General features: G+C 36.1%; 1 protein-coding gene across 1 annotated transcript in view; it reads left to right on the top strand.

Annotated features, from left to right (window-relative positions):
* Nucleotides 1-24,010, top strand: part of LOC150075107 (uncharacterized) — a 617,581-nt gene that overhangs the window by 475,875 nt on the left and 117,696 nt on the right. The window contains exons 36-38 of the mRNA XM_090388926.1: nt 5,023-5,076; nt 9,580-9,633; nt 21,475-21,582. Coding sequence (XP_090245052.1) covers nt 5,023-5,076; nt 9,580-9,633; nt 21,475-21,582 — 216 coding nt within the window. The remainder of the gene's footprint in view (nt 1-5,022; nt 5,077-9,579; nt 9,634-21,474; nt 21,583-24,010) is intronic.

Here is a 24,010-nt window from a genome sequence, read left to right as displayed (position 1 = left end):
ATTAAAGTAAAATATAAATAATTAAAGTAAAATATAAATAATTAAAAAATCAGTTTAACACAATTCAAAATCAATTCAAAACAATTAAAATTCAAATTAACGTAATTAAAAGAATCTAACGAAAATATTCAAAACGATTTTCCTTCCTTTCGTGGTTATCTGATTATGAAAATATTGATACATTCAGTTTATATGTTGATGAGTCCATGATTTCTTTTGATTGCCAAATGAAAGAGGGATTGTATGAAAAATGATTCCTTCTGCTACCTGTGCAGTTGCCAAACTATAGAGTATGTGGGGTTCTTTCAGAATCCATATACTCTGTGGAATTTCTTCTATCTGTTTTAAGTCTTTCCCATACTCACAATTTACTTGGTATACTGACCTCTGACCATTTTGTGTGTGTGGAAGAGGAATAGCTGTTGAGGTCTTTCTGGCCTGTGAAATAGATGTTCAATTTGTATTTCCCAACATTTCTTGTTTCACTGATATCTAATGTGTAAAGAATATTGATATACGAGGGGTGATCATTTAATTCATAGACGGGTGCAAGATCTTATCTTAATTGTCATCATCTGAATCTTCTGTGGATTTCTCCTTCTGGAAATACTCTCCCTTGAACTTTACGCACTTTGCCATCGTCGTAGCCACACTTTAAAGGCTTCTTGCAAGCCATTTTTCAAAAGACTGTGAAATGCTTTTATTGTGGCTCTGCGAGTATTGTTGGATGTGAAATGCTTGCCTTTCAGAGCTTTCTTCAAACAGGAAGAAAGCACATGGGGCTAAGGGGAAGTGGCAGAACCTCAGCACCTATGACAGTGATCACTGCCTGCATAATATTAGTCGTATGGGGCCTGGCATTGTTTTGGTGGAGAAATCTCTTCACACTGGAAAGTTCTTGACATTTTTCATGAATGGCATGGCGAAGTTTGACTCAGAACCTCAGCGTATGCTTCCTTATTCATAGTTGTTCCATGAGACACAAAATGTGTATCAAGAATGCCTTTTATATATAAAAAAAACACAAGAACCATTTGTGTTTCAGCCAAATGAGATGCTTGAAATTTCTTAGGTCTTGGTGAATCAGAATGCTTCCACTCATTCGACTGTTGTTTTGTTTCTGGATCATATTGAAAAATCCAAGTTTCATCGCCGTTCACTATTTGATTTAAGAAGTTTTGACCCTGTGTTTCAAAATGATCAATTATTTCTTTGCACAAGTCTACTCTTTGCTGTTTTTGCTCTAGAATCAAATTGTGGAATCCAACGGGCACAGATTCACAACATATTCAAGTGATCTTTCACAATATTGTGAGCACTACCATATGAAATGGATATTCTAACAGCTAATTCATGAAATTTAATTGCCTGTCTTCATCCAAGATTTCCTGGGCTTTGCTATTTGCTCAGGAGTAGAGAAGGAAGGCTGACCAGGTTTTGGGTTATCTGCAACAGATTCACGGCCTTCACTGAATCGCTTGTGCCATTTAAATATGGCTGTCATACCAAGACATTCATTACCATATGCTCCATTCATCTCTTTAACAATGAAAGCATTTTCACTGCATTTAAGCCCCATCTGACACAATAACAAATTACATATCGCTGTTCAATCCATATATACAACATGATACTTGCTTCAAAACAATCATCAGTAACACGTGGCTAAAAAAACTCCCTTCACACAACACTAGCTTGATAAGTACTGGCATGTGCATACAGAGTCTGCTCAGTAGCAATCAGGGAGAGCGCCATTAGTGGCAGATATGGAAAGTTCACATGGTAAATAAAATCGTGCACCAGTCCACAAATTAAATGATCTCCCCCTCGTACTTGGTTTGGTTCCTTGGGCCCATGCTTAGAGTTATGGCAAACTCTCTGTTATTTTTGGTGGTGATGTAGTCTGTGAAATATCTAGGGTTGTCATTTAGTAGAATTATTTGAGTAATTTTAAATTTTCCTTGGCAATTCATCAGGGCCATCAAGTTTAAACTTTTACTCTGGCTGCTTTTTTTCTGCAGGGATGGTTTGATCTAAAATTCTTACTGGAGAGGAATTTTTATGGGTCTTTTTTCCATATTGGCTAAGTCAGTCGGTCTCAGTCAAGGGTAGCATGATTTTTTCTCCCAGAAACCCAGGTTTTTGTTCCGGAAAATCAAACTCGGAACACATGCACAATTTACAGCCAATATACATGGAGCAACATGGCCTTAGTAGGCAATGCTCCTAAAACCCAATAACAACAACAACAACAACCTGCACCTCATGGATATACCACATATTAGCCAAACTGATTGCACAGCCATGCCACCCAAGTGTCGGCAGACAAGAAAGCTCTTTCCATTCCAAAGGGTGTCCCTCTGGAAACAAGAAAAAAAAGATACAGCAGTACAAAATGAAACATAATGTAACCTCTCAGGAAACCAAAAAAATCCTTACCATTGCTGACCACAGATAAGCAAACTTATACTGAGGCAACCACAAGACGAATATCAATTGCTGCCCAAATGGAAATAACTATTCCATCCAGGAAATCTCTAGCTCATTGGACTAGGTCAGTATTGGTCACCATACCAGTAAACCAAGCTCCAGGTAAACCCAGCAAAGGAGTAAATACACTGATAACTACACAACTAGCCGATGTTCTTCAACTGGATACTGGTACATGCATAGCCCATGATCAGAAAACATTACACAACGTGGATGTTGAAGACAAATTCTAGAAATTGTACAAATTCTAAGGTGACCAGATTCTAGAAATGTTTACCAAAAAGGATATGGACACTGGAAAATTATACTTCCCAAAATAGTGAAAACCTAAAACAAAAACAGAAATCCACAGCCCCCAGAAACAAACTAAAGGTTCTCTAAATCTAAATAATGCATACATTCCTGCAATGGTTACAGGTTACAGCAGTAACTTCACTGATATCCAAGATCTCCTTGCACAATATGACCCATTGATTTTGCAAGAAACCAACTTCACTCTGGAGACAACCACCTCACTCCAGAACTATATAATACATCAGTGCAATCGTGTTATACATACTCTGAACAATCTGGCACAAGGAGGGATAGCATTGATAATCTGCTCTCTGATACCCTTGAAACAAATCACATTAAAGACATACTTTCAGGCTGTCACAACTCAAATCAATATAAATTTTGTTCTAATTGTAGTCTCACTATAGCTGTCTCCTAATCAATATATAAGCTGTGCCAACTTAGAAGAGCCAGCTGTAAAACTTCCCCAGCCCTACTGTATTCTTATCCCTTTTCTTGTACTTGGGCAGGATTTCAGACACCAATACAATCTAACCTAACTTGAAGTATTTTTTCAGCATAGTCCTCTATTCATTCAACAAATCTTCAGTTTGTATGCAGTTAATGTTTAGTTCCTGCTAGAATAATAATTCTCTCTTTACTTCCCACCCTCCAGCAAATGACAACTTGTTGATGACATCATAAAATTTATCTCCTGGGAAACATACTGTTTTTACTTCACTTATCCCTATTACAAACAATCTAATAAAATCCGTCCAATAAACTATGTCCTTTTTTAATCAGAGCAGTCTGCACTTGATCATTCTCAATTAAGGTGTGAATCGGGGTTGCATGACCTAGCAGGTTACTAGATCCTGATGAGTCTCCACTTTTTATTTGATTTTTAGGGCACCTACTCATTTCTTCAAGGACTCAATTTTTGTCTGACAGTACACTCTGTACATCAGGGACATAGAAAAGAGTCATCAGTTGAGCTTTTTATTTATTTATTTATCTATTTATTGTGTTAGGCGGTCTCAGCCAGTTGAGCTAGGATGATCTACTAGATTGACCTTTAAATACATTCCATAGGTTATACAAGAGTTGAACTCATGACCCACAGGGAATTGCCCACAGCCATTCTCTTTTGAGTCATGGTATTCAGTAATGAAGCATTCTAAATGGATCTTGTCGCAACCATTATTAAGGTAAGAATTAAACTTAAAAAATGTGTTAGATATAGCTTTACAGAATATTATAGGAATTAAGCAGATAACAAAAGTTGATCTACTGCTGAAACTTAAGAATTTAAACTTATAAGATACCATAAAGAAAATAACTTATAAGATTTAACCTTACAGAAGGTAAGAATTATAAATGCAAAATATTACAGAAAATAACTCCAGAATTTTAGAAATTAAATTTACAAGATTTCAGAAATTAAATCTATAACATATTGCAATTAAGTAATGGTGTATGTAATCAGTAGCCAAATGATTATACACAGTTGTGCATACTGTTTGATTGGAGAATTGCTAGATTAATTTTGTGATTTAAGTTCTGTTAAGTTTTTTTTTTTAACAATACCGTGTGCACTGCTTATTGTAATCACAGATAATATCAATTTTATGAAGTCCCATTCGGATGTATATGAATACATAGAAAAACATTGTTTATTGTAATCAGGCTTCAGTTTATAATATCACTTTTTTTTCCTTATTTACATATGTGTTTACATAACATACCGATTTGTTCTTGAACTTTGACATGTGTGATGAGTTATTGATTCTGCTTTATACAGTTTGTATGATTGTTGTTATTCCACGAAAGAAACTACTGTATCTCTACTCCTGCCAATCTGGTTGTTTTACAATAGAACATTAACCCTTTTCTAATTCTTGATTTTAATATTTTCTTTATTTGTTTTTAATGATTTGTATGGATTTCTAGAAACATTATGAAAATTTCATCTTTATTAATGATTTTCTTAAAAAAATAGTGAAAAGTCAAATTAAAGTAATTTATATTCCTCAATTTTAATGTTTTCTATCTTCCCATTTCCACCTTTTTATATATCACATTTCTGCTCAGTGTCACCAATGCTGCATTCTTGCTCCATTGGTTATTGTTATCAATTGATTATTGTAATTACTTTAGTTGAGTCCCAAAGTGATCACAGTAAGCAGCATCCACTGCATATACATGTATAGTATATATAGATTTGTACACATGTAAATTTAAAATTTATTTGCCTTTTAGGGACATGCTGGATTTCCTGGTGCCTTGGGAACACCTGGACTTCCCGGGTCTCCTGTAAGTATAGTTATATAATTATTAATTTCCTTGTTAGAATATCTTATTTATCCATTACTATTCCGGCTTTTTTCCAGGTCAATAAGGAAACCAGTCTTTTCCATTTAGTTCCATCATCTGCCATTTTTCTCTCTCTAGCTCCTTCCAGCAAATGCCTCTTCTCTTCATATGACTCTTCACCTTTTCTTGCCATCTTCTTCTTCTTGGTCTTTTATTCTCCAATTTCATTTCTAACATCCTCCATTCTCTTTACATGACCAAACACCGTCTCAGTCCATTCCTCTCAATCATTTCTTGTAATTGTTCTCCCACTTTCTTCTGAATGGTGCTTTTCTTACTATATATTTCCTGATCTTTCCAAACTCCTCTCAGAAACTTCATATTCATTGCTTACATTCTGATAATATTCTTCACCCACATTACCCATGATTCTGATCCATAGGTTATTATTGGTAGATAATAAGCTCTACAGAGAGCTCTACACTACCTTGCACTTCTCAGGTGCCTCCTTTCCCCAAATTAGATCATTTACACAGTTATAAAATATTCTTCCTTGGTCTGCTCTTCTACATATTTCCTTATGAATTCTCCCTTCTTTATCTACTGTACTCCCTAAATATCTGAAACTATCCACTTCTTTTATCTTCTTTCCCTCAAGAAAGATGTTAATCCCCTCTTCCTTGTCATTCTCATTTCATTATTCTTAGCGTCACTAAACTTTAAATTTCTTTTCCTCTTCCACCCAGCTTTCTACCATCTCCTGTACCTCCTTCTCCCCATCCCCATAAATCAACAGATTGTCATCAGATTTTTCTTTTATTTTTCCTGTCTCAGTCCTTGTCTCCACAGCATTTGCTACTTGTATGTCATCTAGTTGACGTTCTTTTGCCTTTATTCATGTCTACATTGCTTTTTTTTTTTTTTTTTTCTGTTATCCTTGCCCTTCTGGTCCCTGGCACTTTGTGTGGCTCTTATCTCCATCTGTGCAGGCTTTTTTTTCAGATTTATTTACACTTATATGCTTTTATATATATATACCTTTCTTTTATCAGATCATTAAAAACAGCTGTAATACTTTCATGAATAATACCAAACCAGCAGCGGTAGTAATTCTTAGCATGCAGAGCAGCATGGAAATGCTAACCTCTATATGGCCATATTTCTGAACCTTTTAGTTCTGGTGATCTTTTTTGAGGGAGCCAAACTACAGTTGTTCCAGTCTTCTTATTGGTCATCATCATTCTTCTCTTCTTGGTGATTCCCTTCTACTTTTGACTCTTTCTCTCTCTCTCTCAGGGTAACTCAGGAATTTTTTTTTTTTTTGGCTGGTGCAGCATAAGCCTCAGGCTTCCTAGCACCATATAGCTAATAATAATAATAATAATAATAATTACTACTGTGAGCAGTAGAAGTGAATATGCACTACATTCACTCAAACCATTCTTCATTTCAAACTAGCCTGCGTTTCCAACTAATATTTTCACTTAGCTTTCATTTCCTCTTTATAGACTTTTAATACTCTTGGTCAATGACTTTTCTACTCCACTGTTTTCTTAATGCGTCCCACACCTTTCTTATAGACCAATTAGCTTGTTGTCCCACATCTACAAATTGTTCACCAGGGTCATTACTAACAGATTAGGAAGAACATTTGATGAGAATCAGCCGAAAGAGCAAGTTGGCTTTAGGACAGGATTCTCGACTATGGATCACCTTCATGTAATATCACAGCTAATGCAGAAAGGAAATGAATATAAAACACCATTATGCCTGAAATTTGTGGATTATGAAAAGGCATTTGCCTCCATACAGCATAAGGCAATGTTTCGAGCACTGGAAAGACAAGGCATAGACACACCGTACATTATGATTTTGAAGAAAATATATGAGAATGCTACCTCCTTTATTAGATTAGACAAAGACAGTAGCAAATTTAAAATTGAGAAAAGAGTTTGACAAGTAGACAATATCTCCGAAGTTGCTTACTGCTGCCTTTGAAGAAGTTTTCAGAAGATTGGACTGGTCACAGAAAGGAGTCAATGTGAATGGAGAGTACCTAAACCATTTACGATTTGCAGATGACATTCTGATCATAAGCCACATAACATCATTAGTCTATGATCTCTGTCCATTGTCACCCCTGGTAGTGCTTTACTATCCTTCACTCTTGGCCATAGGTGACTGCTAATCAATATATAGTCATTTATTGATTTCTGTTTCCCATTCAAGCTGTACCTCTTATAACTGTGACTATCCTGCTTCTGGAACTACGCATTTCCAATTCTTAATCTATTCCTCAAGCACAGATCCAACATTTTTTTCATCCTCTTCATTTCTTCTCCCTTTTCCAACTTGGCCAAAAACTTTTCATATCCTCTTATATCTTTGCCAACTTGGACATTAAAATTCCTCATAACAATTTGATCTTCTTCCTTTAAATAATCTTTCATCTCCTCCTGTCTTCTTTTATCCTACCACCATCTTGATCCCTATCCTTGATACTATCCTGTCATTTATTTGGTTAATCGCCATAACTTTCTCCCTCCATTCTGGGGTCACTACTATACACAGTTTTTTCATGTCTCTTCATTTCCTAACCACCTAAGCTTATAACATTTTCATAGGTCCTTTTGTTCTTTGCCCCTCCACTTCACTCAAATCCAGTGCATTGCAATAATGTGCATGTATATACTACATACCATGATGACACATACATCATCAGTAGGTGTAGTCATACTTAGCAGTTGCCTCCATGATAGACTATCTATTATCACTTGTGGCATATCTGGAATGGTTTTGAAATAACAGATGATATTTCCACTATCATAATGGTGCAACAAACTACTGAGGGTTTTCAAAAAGTGTGGGTTATCCAATCTCAGTGAGAATTTTAGCATTTTTCCTAGTCTCCCCCCTTCCAATTCTGCAAACAGAGTAACGTTAGAATTAGCATTGGTAGAGTTATATTATGCAAGAAAGCAAGCTTATACAGCATCAGTCAAAAAAATACCAAAAAAAAACCCTTCTCATTTCACCCATCCATTCATTTCAAATGTTTGTCTAGTTCTGCCTTGAATTTATTTAAGCTATCAACTTCCACAATGACAGATGGAAGTTTGTTCCAGCAGTCAACTACCCGCTGGCTAAAGGCAAATTTCTGCACATCTATTCGACACTGCCTTTCCTCAATTTCAGTTTATGCCCCCTCAGGTTTATAATCTGAGCAAGAGGAAGAATCCCATCAGCACTGAGCCTGCTCAATCCATTCAAGACCTTACAAACCTCAATCAGATTGCCTCACAGGTGCTTACTCTCCAGATGCTGCAATTTGCAGAACTTAAGCCTTTCTTCGTAAGAGCACCCCATTGTTCCCCTCACCAGTCTTGTTGCCCTACTCTGTACTCATTCTAGTAACTCTACATCCTTCCTAAAATTTTGCTTCCAGACCTGTATGCAGTACTCAAGGTGTAGCCTGACCATTGCCTTATACAAGAGGATAATCACCTCCTTACCCCCTGCTCATAAAATTCCTGTATATCATTGACAAGACCCCATGATCCCATGCTCTGGCAGCCTGTCTGCACTGCTCAGAAAACTTAATATCTGACTGCACAATTACCCCAAGTCTCTTTCATTCTCCACTACTCTGAGTGTAACACCACCAAATTGATAAATTTCTCTGGAGTTACTGCTACCCATATGCAGTACTTTGTATTTGTAAATCTTAAACTTCACTTGCCACTTCTCAGCCCATCTACCCAACTTCTCCAGGTCCTGTTGCAGTAGCATACTATCATTACTGTTATTAACAACCCTGCCAACCTTTGTATCATCTGCAAACTTTGACATTAAGCTTGATATACCTTCATCAATATCATTGATAAATATACAAAACAACAATGGGCCCAAAACCAAACCCTGGGGGACACCACTAATAACATTAGTCCACGAAGAGTCCATTGATTACCATTCTCTGTCTTCTCCCACTCAACCATCCTTTTATCCAGTGTAGCAACTTGCCCTTAATACCATACTTCTCCAATTTGTACAGTAGTCTTCTATGCGCAACAATGTCAAAAGCTTTCCTGAAATCCAAGTATAGGATATCAAAATTATTTTTTGCATCCTTAGAACACTTGCAATTTAAATCACAATGTTGTTACCTTATATCCAGGGGTTCCTTGACGATCAGTTCAATAGTGGTAATTCAGTAATTTCTATATATTCTTTATTTTTTATATTTTCATTTGTATGGGACCTAATCAAACTCTTAAAATTTCTTTGAATTCTTAGTAAAAAATGATCTTTATGACAAATTAAAGTTTCTCAAAGATAAGGGTAAATGTTTTAATACACATGATTAAAATATTTTTTAAATATTGTTCTCTAAATTTATATCCAAGTTCTGATCTCTCAGAGTATTTATATACTTTAATATAAAAAAAGTCAACCTAAGAAAAATTTTAATTACAAATTATTTATTTATTTATTTATTTATTTAAGGGGAAACCTGGTAATCCAGGTCCTCCTGGAGCTCCTGGACTTCATGGTGCAAAGGTTAGTATGTTTGCATGATACTTTGTCATTTTTTTTCACTAACATTTGTTTTTGTTGTTTTTTATGGTGAAACTAGGATATAACAAAATATGTAACTGTTTATTTTAAATATTATGCCTGGTAGATAACTAAATGCATATGAACAAATTTTATTTTATTTTTTATTTATTTTTTTGTCTTCTTCTAAGTATTCTTTTTGCATGTAAACAGCAAAATTATAATTATTGTACATAATAGTGATTCTAAAATAACTTCTAAGTTATATCTAAAATAACTTTATATAAACTTTATCTATAATGACTTATAAAATAACTTCAGGGGTTTGGGGGTGGACTTATATCTCTCTCAAAGCAATAAATCTATATTATGCATGTCTTTGGGATATCTGACATTAGCTTTGGCTAATTGCATAGCTAGAATTTTTGCTAGACACAGGAAGACTGTTAAAAAAACAAATATATTGGCTCAACTAATACGAAAACAGAACTTTTTTATGTTATAAAATTTATAACTCCCCTTTTGATATGACCACCACTAATTGTCTACAACATTTTATATACAGCTCATCACCAATAATAGTAATCTTCCCAATGATCATGCTGTTATACACAGTTCGACAAGAATGCAGTATCCATACTGTGAAACTAATGGCAGTCCAAACACCAAAAAGGCACTTCAGAACCATATCCTTCTAATTCTAATTCCCATTAGAATTAGAAGGATATGCTTACATTCTCTGTACTGTACACTTTGTAACATGCAAGAAACATGAATCATCTAGCACCGCACCATACTAGTCAGTTATTAACAGACGTTATAGGCCAAAACCACAGTATTAACCTATACCAGATACCAGGACATATAGGAATACATAGGCCATCAGCAAAATAACACAACTTTCCATGTTTAATTCTGAGTAAAATCTGAAGATTACAAAAACTGTGTACAACAGAAGCAGAGTCCAGTTACAGAATCTCTGGCAGAAGCAAACATCAAAGCTAACATTACTTTGACCCATATCCAAAAAGAAAAAATCTGTATTACCCCTGCCCTCCTCCCTCTACTAGCAGAATCCTTAAATCCTTATGACTTCTTCAGTGAAATCAGCAAAGACCTTGCTTACCTTTGTTCAAATATATTCCATCTCTACAAAATATATTATACCTAAATAACAGTTATATATGTTATACTACAAATGGATTCTGATGTTGTAAGTATGTTAGAAACCAGTATTGTTCATGGATCAGAACTTAGATGTTCAACATGGGATAGTGGCTAGATGCCACATTAGTAATTTTTTTATGTTTGCAACTGTGTACTCATCAAAACTTTCAAAATCTATTGCGGTGCATATTGTTCAAAAATGGGTGTCTGTAGACAATACCCCAACAGAAAAATGTCTAAACAGCCTCACAATCTCATAGAATTTGTTCAATGAACTATAACGAGAGTAGTCACCAAGTGAGCACATTGCAATCAGGATGATTGCAGACATCATAGACATCCCATTCATCTGGGAAACTTGTCATTGGCATATCCTCATTCCAGTATCTGTATTTCAAGTCACATCATAGTAAGATGCAATTGGCAAAAACTGAAAAGATTTCTCACGTACTAGTTGACACAAGCTCAGGATCTTGATATTGATCATCATAGATATGTGAAGGACTGTAAGTACAAAACAAATGTTGAGGTTAAGCTGATTAAATAGCAGTACACTATCTGTGATTTTTAATAATCAAATATTTGACTAATGCAAAGCATAGTTGTTAGCAGTATTATATTCAAATAAGATATGAATTTTGTCTAATATCAATTTTATAAGCATATATTCCCATATTTTGATGGGGGATATAAAAGGGGATATAGCTGCTCAGTATAAGTCTCTGGCCGGTTGGTCACGAGTGCTAAATGTATAACCAAACTGATATATCATAATGATTATATATATATATATATATTATCACATGAATGTCTTCTGTAGAAAACATAATGCAGTAGGTCAAAGATACCATATGAACAGCCACCAGTGCTTCAGCCATTTGTAGGGAGCTGCATAGCCTTCGATTCAGTGGTAAGGCAGCTATGCATAAGACTATGATGATAACCAATGCAAAATGGTATTTGGCATTGTGTTGCTCACAACATTCATAGATGAACAGTGGCAGAAGCTATCAAGTGATAAATTCACTGCACAATGTATGAGAACTGTATTAAGTTATTAAAAATGGAATTGATATCTGAGCTGTTCTCCTCAGATATTCTCAATCCAGAATACATTTTATGACCTCTGCATGTTTGCCAAATCTGTTTAATCACCACTTTTTTATTTCTAGTAAATGAATATCAGTGGTGAAACTATCATACCACCAGGTCCATCACTACAGGTGGAGACCCAAAAGTTAGAGGCCTGACAGCTGGTTTGGTATGGTTGTTAAGATCATGTGGGGGGCTGTTTTGCAATTTGGCAGGTGGGGCAGAACTTATAGTTTTTCCACTGCTGAATATGGTCCTCATACATTGTTTGATTAACAATGTGTGAGGACCATATTCAGCACACATTGTTAATCAAACCAAAAGCACTCAAGTATCCATTCACAAGACATGCCAGATGCTTTTTCGTGGTAAAGTTTAAATTTAATATCTTAATAAGAATAAATTCTTAAGTAAATGTTCTTGGAGAGGTTTATTCTTTTTTTTGTAAATGCAATTTATCTGGAATTCCAAAATCAGCAGATTTTTAATCTTTATTGTACTATATACTATTACTGTATACTACACTATATATGCCAGCAGTGGGGAAGATGGATTGCAAATTAGCAACACATACAACGTACCCGATATTTTCCTGATGAGGTAGAACATGCATTGAAGAAAATGAAGAATCAGAGAGCCCCGGGGGAAGATAAAGTTACTGTAGAGTTGTTAAAATTGGGAGGAAGAGACATAACACAAAAACTCGCAAGGCTCTTCACAAAGTGCATAAGAAAGGTGTGACGCCTAAGCAGTGGAATAATGCAATCATAGTTTTGCTGCATAAAAAAGAAGATAAATCAGAAATTGGAAATTATAGACCAATTAGCTTGTTATCCCACATCTACAAGTTGTTCACAAGGGTCATTACTAACAGATTAGAAAGAATACTTGATGAGAATCAACCGAAAGAACAAGCTGGCTTTAGGACAGAATTCTCAACTATGGATCACCTTCACGTAATATCACAGCTAATGGAGAAAGCAAATGAATATAAAACACCATTATGCCTGGCATTTGTGGATTATGAAAAGGCATTTGACTCCATACAGCATAAGGCAATGTTTCAGGCACTGGAAAGACAAGGCATAGATACCCCACATATTATGATTTTGAAGAAAATATATGAGAATGCTACCTCCTTTATTAGACTAGACAAAGACACTAGGAAATTTAAAATTGACAAAGGAGTTCGACAAGGAGACACAATATCTCCGAAGCTGTTTACTGCTGCCCTTGAAGAAGCTTTCAGAAGATTCTACATCAGCATGTTCGGGAGGCAACTAGAGGGAGTAATACTCTTGATTTGATTATCAGCAGTGATTCTTCATGCATTAAGAATCTGCAGATAAATGAACCACTAGGTGGCAGTGATCACAGTGTGCTGAAGTGGGATTTACTCAAAGAGGTAACTACCATTAGGGGTAAAGGGAAGGGTTATTGCTTCCGTAAAGGCGACTACGATGGACTGAGACAGTATTTAAATTCTATACAGTGGGACAAACTGATGATGTTACCAACAGCAAATTCAAAATGGGAAGCATTCAAAGAACTTATCTTGGAAGCTACTAGGCTTTACATACCAACTAAGAAATATTGTTCAAGGTTTAGGCCAAAATGGATGTCAGATGAACTAATGAGGCATATGGCAGAGAAGAAAAATGCATGGGATACTTACAAATTAACACATGACACAGAAGCCTATGATAGATACAAGTTGATATGCAACCAAGTTACAAAGGAGGTTAGGCAGGCGAAGGCAGATTACGAGAAATCCTTGGCAAGGGATGCAAAGAAAAACAGCAAAGAGTTCTTTACTTATATAAACTCTAGAAGGAAGGGGATGAATCAGATTGGTCCACTTGATATTGATGGGTCAACTGTTGATGATCCTGCTCAGGTAGCTAACAAACTAAATGAATATTTTGCATCGACATTCACACATGAGGAGTTATTCAGCAAAGGGAATGCCAGAGGTGTATTCAACTCTAGCAGTAAGCTACAGAATCTTGAAATAACTGGGAGTAAAGTGGAGGAGAAACTGTTGAAGATAAACACAAGAAAGGCACCCGGGGTGGATGGGATCTATCCAGTTATATTAAAGGAGGCAGCAAAGGAAGTAAGCAAACCCTTAGCCATAATTATGAGAGCTTCCTTGGACTCAGGGGAGGTACCCATAGACTGGAAATGTGCAAATGTGACCCCAATTCACAAAGGAGGATCAAAGGCTGACACAAGTAATTATAGACCTGTGAGCTTAACTTCTGTTCCAGGAAAATTAATGGAGGCACTGGTTAAAGAAGCACTGCAGGATCATTTAGACAAGACTTCAGTTATAGCTCAGACACAGCATGGTTTTGTTAAGGGGAAGTCTTGCCTGACCAACTTGATTGGATACTATGATGCAGTCACAAAAGAACTGGATGCAGGGAATAACTTTGATATTATATACTTGGATCTTAGAAAGGCTTTTGATACTGTTGCACATGGAAGACTGCTACACAAATTGGAGCAGTGTGACATTGGAGGCAAATTGCTGCTATGGATAAAGGGGTGGTTGAGGGGGAGAAGACAGAGAGTGGTAATCAATGGACACTGCTCATCGTGGACTAATGTTATTAGTGTAGTCCCTCAGGGCTCAGTGTTGGGTCCATTGTTGTTTTCTGTATTTATAAATGATATTGATGATGGTATATCAAGCTTAATATCCAAGTTTGCAGATGATACAAAGGTTGGCAGGGTTGTCAAGGACACTACTGACACTATGCTGCTGCAACAGGATCTGGAAAGGTTGAGCAGATGGGCTGAGAGGTGGCAAATGAAGTTTAACATTGACAAATGTAAAGTACTACACATGGGAAACAGCAACCCCAGAGCAACGTATCAACTCTGTGGTACTACACTGACAGTGGTAGAGAATGAAAGGGACTTGGGGGTGATTGTGCAGGCAGATATGAAGTTCTCTGAGCAGTGGAGACGGGCTGCAAGAGTAGCTCATGGAGTATTGTCAATGATATACAGGAATTTTTCCAGCAGGGATAAGGAGGTGATTATTCCATTGTATAAGGCAATGGTCAGGCCACACCTAGAGTACTGTATACAGGTCTGGAGGCCTCATTTCAAGAAGGATGTAGAGCTGCTGGAACGAGTACAGAGAAGGGCAACAAGATTAGTGAATGGAACAAAGGGGTGCTCTTACGAAGAAAGGCTTAAGTTTTGCAAATTACAGTGTCTGGAGACTAGGCACCAGCGAGGTGATCTGATAGAGGTGTATAAAGCCTTGAATGGTTTAAGCATGCTCAATGCTGATGGGATTCTTCCTCTAGCTCAGAAAAATCACATGAGAGGGCATAAATTCAAATTGAGGAAAGACAGATGTAGGATAGACGTGCGGAAATTTGCCTTTAGCCAGCGGGTGGTTGGTTGGTGGAACAGACTGCCATCCCTTGTGGTGGAGGTTGATAGCCTAAATAAGTTTAATGCTCAGCTGGACAGGTATTTTGAACGAACAAAGGGGTGAAGTGGAAATGGTTTTTTTTTTTTTTTTTTTTTTGGCTGATGCTGCATAAGCTTGCTTTCTTGCATCAAATGCCTCTACTAATGCTAATGCTAATTAGACTGATCGCAGAAAGGAGTCAATGTGAATGGACAGTACCTAAACCATTTACGATTTGGAGATGACATTGTGGTCATAAGCCATGAACCCAAAGAATTAGAGGAAAATCTTAATCAGTTATGCACAGTTAGTAAGGATTTTGGACTAAAGATGAATATGGCTAAAACAAAAGTAATGATGAACAAGTATGCCACAGAAAGGGAAATAATGAATGAAGGAGCAGTAATTGAAAAGGTGAAATCATATACTTATCTGGGACAAGTTATTAGCTGTAATAATGATAAATGGCTGGAAGTCAAGAGAAGAATAAATTTTGGATGCATAGCATTCAGGAAATTTAGTCACATACTGAAGAGCAATATCCCAGTTTGTCTGAAACATAAAATAATGAACCAATGTATACTCTCCACCATGACTTATGCAAGTGAAACTTGGGCACTCACCAAAAGAATGGAAGAGAAGCTGAGAACTACACAGCGAAGAATGGAACGAATTATATTGGGAATCAGACTGTTAGATAAGAAGAGAAACACATGGATCAGGCAGCAAACTCAAGTAAAGGACATTCTTATCAAAACTAAAGAACTAAAATGGTCTTGGGCAGGACACATAGCTCGAAGACATGATGACAGATGGACTAAGAAAATAACAGAATGGTACCCAAGAGGAGCTAAAAGAAAACCTGGAAGACAAAGGCGGAGATGGATAGATGAAATTCATGAGTTTTTGGGTAGTAAATGGATGGCCAGTGCTGAAAACAGAAGGAACAGAAGAAACAGAAAGTTGCTGGAGAGACCTTCATCCTGCAGTGGATTGAAAATGGAACTGATGATGATGATGACACTATATAATATATACTATACAGTACTATATGCTATTACAAAACTTATCATGGCGAGAGGACACATTGTTTATCAGTTCATGTACACTTTAAGGTAAGCCATAAGCAGTATTTGCTTTCTGAATGTGATTTCTTAGTCTAGAAAACAATGGCATATGCTGTTTTTTGCAAAAAATTATTCTCTAAATGAATATACAGCATTAACAAATATGATAAATGCCATTCTTTCACTCCACCCTAGTAATGATAGATGCTTACTTGTATAATTTTCTGTGTGAAATTAGTAGGCCATTATATATATTTTTATTACATTTCTACACAAACTCCCCAATTTTGACTTGCTATTACTATCTGTCATATGCACATTTCTGCTTTACATGAATACAGTACTGTCAAATGTATTTAAAACTAAAATACTGTTAACTTTCAACTTTATTAACTGAAAATCAGATTCCATTAATTCTGGCTGCTCTGACTTATAGCCAAATCATTATTAAAAAACATGGTTTATGCAAGTGGTATCCAGAACATAATGAGACCACACTGCTGCCAACCAAACAATTGCTTCTTTCATGTGATGTGTCCAACTGATGCAAGTCCAAGTGTGTTTTTGTTTTTGCATGCAAGTCTCAGTCCAGTTCAATGTGAATTGGCTCTCAAGTGCCGATATGTGGTTTTTTCAAAACTATCCAGATTGCTACTATATAGCAATCTGGATAATTGTGAACAGTAAACTTACAAGATGGGTGACTTAACCCGCTTAAATTAGATAATGTCCTTCTGATGTGAAGTACTTACCAGTTATGCTTTGACACAGTGCACTCTGTTGCCTTAGTCTGGAATAATAAGCATAATCTGGATACTTTTTTGAACAGGAACTTTTTTGGATACTATTTACAGGACCCAGCATGGATACGAATGTCAGGCAATTAGCTTTTTTTTTTTAACCTTTTTAGAATGATTAGCTTTCAGTGTCTGACACAGAAAACATGTTACTGAGCTGTGTATGTTTCATATTTTAAGGGCCAAATTACACCGAATCATTAGCATTAGCAAAGGCACATGATGCAAGAAAGCAAGCTTATATAGCATCAAGCAAAAAAAAAAAAAAAAAAACACCCTTATTTCACCCATCCACTCACTCCAAATGTTTGTCCAGTTCTGACTTGAATCTGTTTAAGCTATCAACTTCTACGACAGATGGAAGTTTGTTCCAGCAATCAACCACTCGCTGGTTAAAGGCAAACTTCCGCGCATCTATCCTACAACTGTCTTTCCTCAATTTAAATTTATGCCCTCTCAGGTGATTCAAGGCTTTATACACCTCAATCAGATCACCTCGCAAGTGCCTAGTCTCCAGACACTGTAATTTGCAAAACTTTAGCCTTTCTTCGTAAGAGCAACCCTTTGTTCCATTCACTAATCTTGTTGCCCCTCTCTACACTCATTCCAACAGCTCTACATCCTCGGCGCCTCCGTAGCCAGATGGGAAGGAGCAGCAGTGCGTAGCACACGCTTCTTAATTAGACCGGGGTTCGAGCCCGTCACCACCAAATACAGAGGATGCGGAAAGGTCAGGGAATGACCACTGCATATCCCGGAGCAATATGGCCTTAGTTGCTAATGCTCCTAAAAACCAAATAACAACAACAACAACAGCTCTACATCCTTCTTAAAATGAGGCCTCCAGACCTGTATACAGTACTCAAGGTGTGGTCTGACCATTGCCTTATACAAGGAGATAATCACCTCCTTATCCCTGCTAGAAAAATTCCTGTATATCATTGAGAAGACACCATGACCATCTGCACTGCTCAGAAAACGTCATATCTGCCTGCACAATTACCCCCAGGTCCTTTTCATTCTCTACCACTGTCAGTGTAGTACCACAGAGTTGATACGTTGCTCTGGGGTTATTGTTTCCCATATGTAGTACTTTACATTTGTCAATGTTAAACTTCATTTGCCACCTCTCAGCCCATCTGCTCAACTATTCTAGATCCTGTTACAGCAGTGTACTGTCATTAGTGTCATTAACAACCCTGCCAACCTTCGTATAATCTGCAAACTTGGACATTAAGCCTGATATACCATCATCAATATCATTTATAAATACAGAAAACAACAATGGACCCAACACTGAACCCTGAGGGACTCCACTAATAACATTAGTCCACGAAGAGCAGTGTCCATTGATTACCACTCTCTGTCTTCTCCCACTCAACCATCCCTTTATCCATAGCAGCAATTTGCCTCCAATGCCACACTGCTCCAATTTGTGCAGCAGTCTTCCATGTGCAACTGTATCAAAGGCTTTTCTAAGATTCAAATATCATGAGAAATTCTGCATAACAACAGTGCAATATTCTACCATCTGTAGATTACATGTGCTATGATTAAAAACATAGACAAGAAATTAATGAATCATCCATCCTGTTTGGCTATTTGGCTTATTTTCCAAGATAAAACAATATCTTCATGAATATCACTTTGGGTTGGGCAGTTTTGAATATTCTCTAAAGAATTCCTAAAACAGCAATCAAAACAGTGTTTGGAAAGTGGACTCAATATTGAGAATGGCAGACCGAGTTAGAGAAAGATTACTTTGCAAACTTATACAGATAAGTTTAATACCATATCAGTAATTACTTTTTGGGACTGTCATCTTGATTATGTTCTAAAAGTTACTAGTGTTTGCTTATTACAAATTTGACACACTTCAAACTATACATATCACAAAAAAATTACAACCCATAATTCAATTTCTTAATTGTGACTTTGAAAGAGTTCTTCTGTTTGTGGATTATTTTCATGTAGTTACTGAGTAATGTGTCTATTGTGGAGTAACACTTTTACTCCACAAAAGACACAGTTTTATTATAGCTCACATTCCAAAATCTCTTTCAGTCTCTTGATCACATGCTATAATGGTACTAAGAAAAGCTAAAAAATGAATAGCTCAATGAATTGATGTCATGCAGGTCTGCAGATTGTCCACTCACCTTTAACCAGCAATTTCCACTCTTCCTTGGTGTGTTTGCCTCATGTCATAGTTTATTGTTGAAAAATTTGACTGCATATCCTTTTTAAGCATCTCATTGTTTCTATAAATGCATAATTTTGAAATTTCCTAGTGTGGGAGTGACGAACCTATGGCACACGTGCCCGAAGGGGCATGCATACAAATTTTTTGGACACGTGGAATTCAGAGCATCCCAAAAAAATTGAGTCAGTTATTGAACGGTTTTCTTCAAGATTTGTCTAGTTCAGAGAATTGGAAGAAACTGCAAAATTCATTAAGTTTGCAGACAGTGTAAAACTAGCCAAACTGAATCTGAAAATGTTTCAGTGGATCAACCTGGATGATTTTGAGATTCAATTGATTGATTTTCAGAGCAGCTCAATTTGGAGGCAAAAATTTCTTGACCTACGAACCGATTTAGAATATAATTAAAGGGAACGACTAGTGATGGGATTAGCAAAAAAAACTTGCAGAAAATGAAGTATTAAAAGTTTGGAATTCTATTCCTGAAACATTTGTCTGTTTAAAAAATCTAGCAACAGTATTACTAACAATTTTCTCATCAACATATTCTTGTGAGTCATTGTTCTCAGTGATGAACTTTGTTAAGTCTAGTCATAGGAGTAGTCTTACGGATGAAACCAGTGCTGCATGCATAGCTCTAAAAGTTACAAGATATAAGCCTAATGTAAAGTATCTGTCATCAATGGTGCAGCAACAGAAGTCTCACTGATGTTTTATAATATAAGAGAAGTTTATATCATTTTATATTAAATATGTTCAATTTGTCCTGTGAGCTAAAAGTTACATTTTTGTCATGAGGGATTTTATTTTAATACCTTTATTGAAGCATCTTTGAAATAGTCTTTTGTTTCGTTATTTTTTGGTTATGCTTTTGTCAAGTAAAGCATGTATGAGAAAAATAACAATACAGCAGAACGTCAATTATCCAAACTAATTGGGACCAGGGTTGGTTTGGTTGATCAAATAGTTCAGGTTATCAAACATACATGATACATGAGAATACCTAGTTTATACAAAGTGTAATTAGTCCTACAATTACATTATTGTACCCAAGGTTAATACTACTGTATTTTGAAATATGAAGTATTAAAAAGTAATTTATTTAGGAAATGGTTTTTTAAATAATAACCAAACTGTTTTGAAGAAACAATGTATATTTTATTTATTTTGATCTTACCTAATTGTTTTACATGGTTTCAACTATAAACCACACTTTCTTTTTTTTTTTTTTTTATGTAAACAGAAATAAATACACACAAGTAATTGCACACAAATAAGAGTATAATGAATCTTGGGAAAGTTTATTTTTTAAAATATGTAATCTCGAATTTTTCTTTGAACCATGCGAGATTGTCTTTTTTTTTAAGCGAGATCTCTCATCCTCTTTAATAGCTGTATCTCCGTAGAACTGCATTCAGACTGTTTCTCACACCATGCCATTGCAGTTTATAGCGTATGCAGTAAAGGTCTCCGCGTGAGTGGGCCTTCAAATGCATTAAGTGGCAGGAGTAATATTTCAGCATAACAACCAGTGCACTAAAAGTAGATACTGTAATTTTGGGGGATGTGGGGACAATGGTTTTTCGGATAATTGGCAGTTCTGATAATCGACATCCTACTGTACTTTGCAAAATTCTGAGGGTAGTTTTTTTTAAAAAGATTTAGCCTATTTTGGCACGCATCATTAAAAAGGTTCACTACCCCTGTCCTAATGTATGTTATTCTAATTTTTGTTTTTATTTTGTCTGCGTGCTTCTTGTATTCTTCAGTGCTAGTGTGAAATTTGCATCCTGTCTCCCTGATACATATTTGCCCACATTCAGACCTGATTTTTAGGAAAACATTGTAATTGGTTATATGGTGAAGTAGCATCTTTAAAGAAGTTTTCCATCTTAGTATCCTTATATCATGTGATCAAAAAGCTGACAGAGGTTTTTGTCATGGGGTAAAAGTGTTATTAATTACCCCGTATTTTCATCAATTTTTATTGTTGTTGATAGATGCTGTGACAGGCTAGTAGAAAGAAGGTTTAGTAAATAATTTATGTAATCAGTGGCTATCCTTAGTTTAGCTTTATTTTTCTAGGGGCCCCAAGGTGATTCTGGAAGAATGGGAGCAACTGGTCCAGTAGGCAACCCTGGCTTACCAGGACTTCCAGGAATAAAGGGAGATACTGGATCAGAAGGTTCACCTGTAAGTGAGAATTGCAACTTTCTCTTAAGAAAATTGAGAACTTTTTAAATTTAATTTTTCATGCAAAAGTATTTGTTAATATTAACAAAATAAATAAATAAATAAATAAATGAAAACTTATATGAGGAACTAATGAAGTGCTTTATCAAAATACAAGGTTACTAAAATTAGAGATTTGTCACTCTGCAAGTTGTAGGGTAACACATTTAGACATTTTCTAATAGAAACACTGTTAGAAACTAAAATCTAACCACTGTCAGGTGATTTAGCATTAGTAGTGGCATATGAGCACTATCATATCAGCAGGGAACCCTGCTGATATGACATGCAGAAATGATGAAATGAGCTGAAATGATATTTTTCCTAAACATCATTTCAGCTCTGCTGTGATACAACTGTGCTGTAATAACTTAATAAAATGGCCAGAATGAGTGTTAGTGTAGTGCTGAGTGAAGTGAAGTGGGAAAAGTTTAGCAGTTTTCAATATTCAAATCATCCAGCATAAAAATAAAATACTTGGTGTTGCAGTATCACATTGCAGAGATCATACAGAAAGCAGCCAAGCTCACAATCCTCAAGGCATGATGTTTCCTAAACTGAAAAAATACTTAGTAGAATACCTATTATGCAGAAACCAGAAAACAACAAAGTAGCCCAGAAATTGGCTCCATAGATATCCCATTACAGTCTGATTCATTACAATTCCTAGATTTCCTAAGAAATGGCTGAAAGAAATTTGTGGATCCAGTTCACATCAACAATAAATAAGAAAACAAAAGCTTAGATAGTTTCAAATAAAAAAGGAAAATGACAAGTGCATATCAACACAGACTATCATCAATACTGCTCTGGAATGGGGGCAACTCCGTAGCCAGGTGGGAAGGAGCAGCAGTGCATAGCACACGCTTCTTGATTAGACCAGGGTTCGAACCCATCACCACCAAATACGGAGGATGCGGAAAGGTCAGGGAATGACCACCGCATATCCCGGAGCAATATGGCCTTAGTTGCTAATGCTCCTAAAAACCAAAAACAACAGCTCTGGAATGGGACCAGTTTGACTGACCTATCCTGATTGCAAATGCATTAGATGAGACCATTTGAAAAAGTATCAGAAAAAGTTTCATACTCTCTTAAATTGATGTAAAAAGACTAAGCAGAAAAACAAGATTAATTTTAATCAAAAGGAAATGAGCCTTACAATCTTTTGATGCTGTCTTTCAATGATTGAACTGCACGAAGCCTTGTCCCTAGCAAGATTAAGTGCAGTAGATCCAGACACCACATGCCAGAATTTATGGCAAGATTAGACATCTTAATAAGATGAAATTAGAAAATCTCCTAAAATTTTATAACAGAACATTTTGTCATAAAAATATATTTCTAAGCACATGTCATTATGCAGTACTACTAGCCTTCCTCAAATTTTGCTGACTTGAAAAACCCATTTAACTATCAATCAATTGCTTTCACTAGTTACTTAGGAAAATTGCTAGAAAAAATGATAAGTGACTAGCATGGTATTTAGAGGAAAATAACATTTTCACAAATATATAATGTGGTTTCAGACATAACAAGTATTTGCTAGCTGTAGTTAAAATAGAAGCCAACATCAGAAATGTATTCATTAGATCACAACATATGGTCACTGTAATTTTTAATATTTGAAAAAGCTTACAATACCACACGGAGATATGAAATTCTACAAGATATGAAATTTCCTTGTACCATTCTGGACTCAAAGGCAGTTTTTCTATGTTTACCTAGAATTTCTTTATGGACAAAACCTTCCATGGTTCTGTTTCTAAGGAAAACCATTGTGATGTTTTTCCTATTTGAACAAATGTCACTTTCCAAGATCTACCAACAAGAAGGTGGCATTCCATGCAGTTCAGTTTTGAGCACCACACTGTTTTCCCTAAAGTTTATTTTGGTAGCAAACAGGATTCAGAAACTAATGGTTAGATTATTATTATTATTATTATTATTATTATTATCATTATCTATATGGTGCAAGGAAGCCTGAGGCTTATGCTGCACCAGCCAAAAAAAAAAAAAAAAAAATCCCGAGTTACCCTGAGAGAGAGAGAGAGAGAGAGAGAGAAGTAGAAGGGAATCACCAAGAAAGAGAAGAATGATGATATCCAGCTCAGGACCCTGGGTGTGCCCAGCCCATTCTCACCAGATGTGAGTCCCCAGGGTTATTTATGGTTTGACTGTCAGCACAAAAAACAATGTGTGCATTCCTGCCACAGGTGGAATATCTCCATCATGATTCCAAATTAAAACTAGTAGTCCAATTATACCAATTTAGCCAAAGGCAAAATTTCTTGGACTAATACTTGATAATAAACTCATGTCATTAGAGCACATTCAGAAGCTGTGTAGAATGCATGGGGACCAGCAGATGCTCTCTATTAAGCATTTA

The sequence above is a fragment of the Mastigoproctus giganteus genome, chromosome 14 (assembly GCF_048544385.1).
Source record: "Mastigoproctus giganteus isolate SK-2022 chromosome 14, ASM4854438v1, whole genome shotgun sequence".
In the NCBI taxonomy this organism is placed as follows: Eukaryota; Metazoa; Arthropoda; class Arachnida; order Uropygi; family Thelyphonidae; genus Mastigoproctus; species Mastigoproctus giganteus.
Note: the sequence above shows the minus strand (reverse complement) of the source record. Positions and strands in the feature narration are given on the sequence as shown.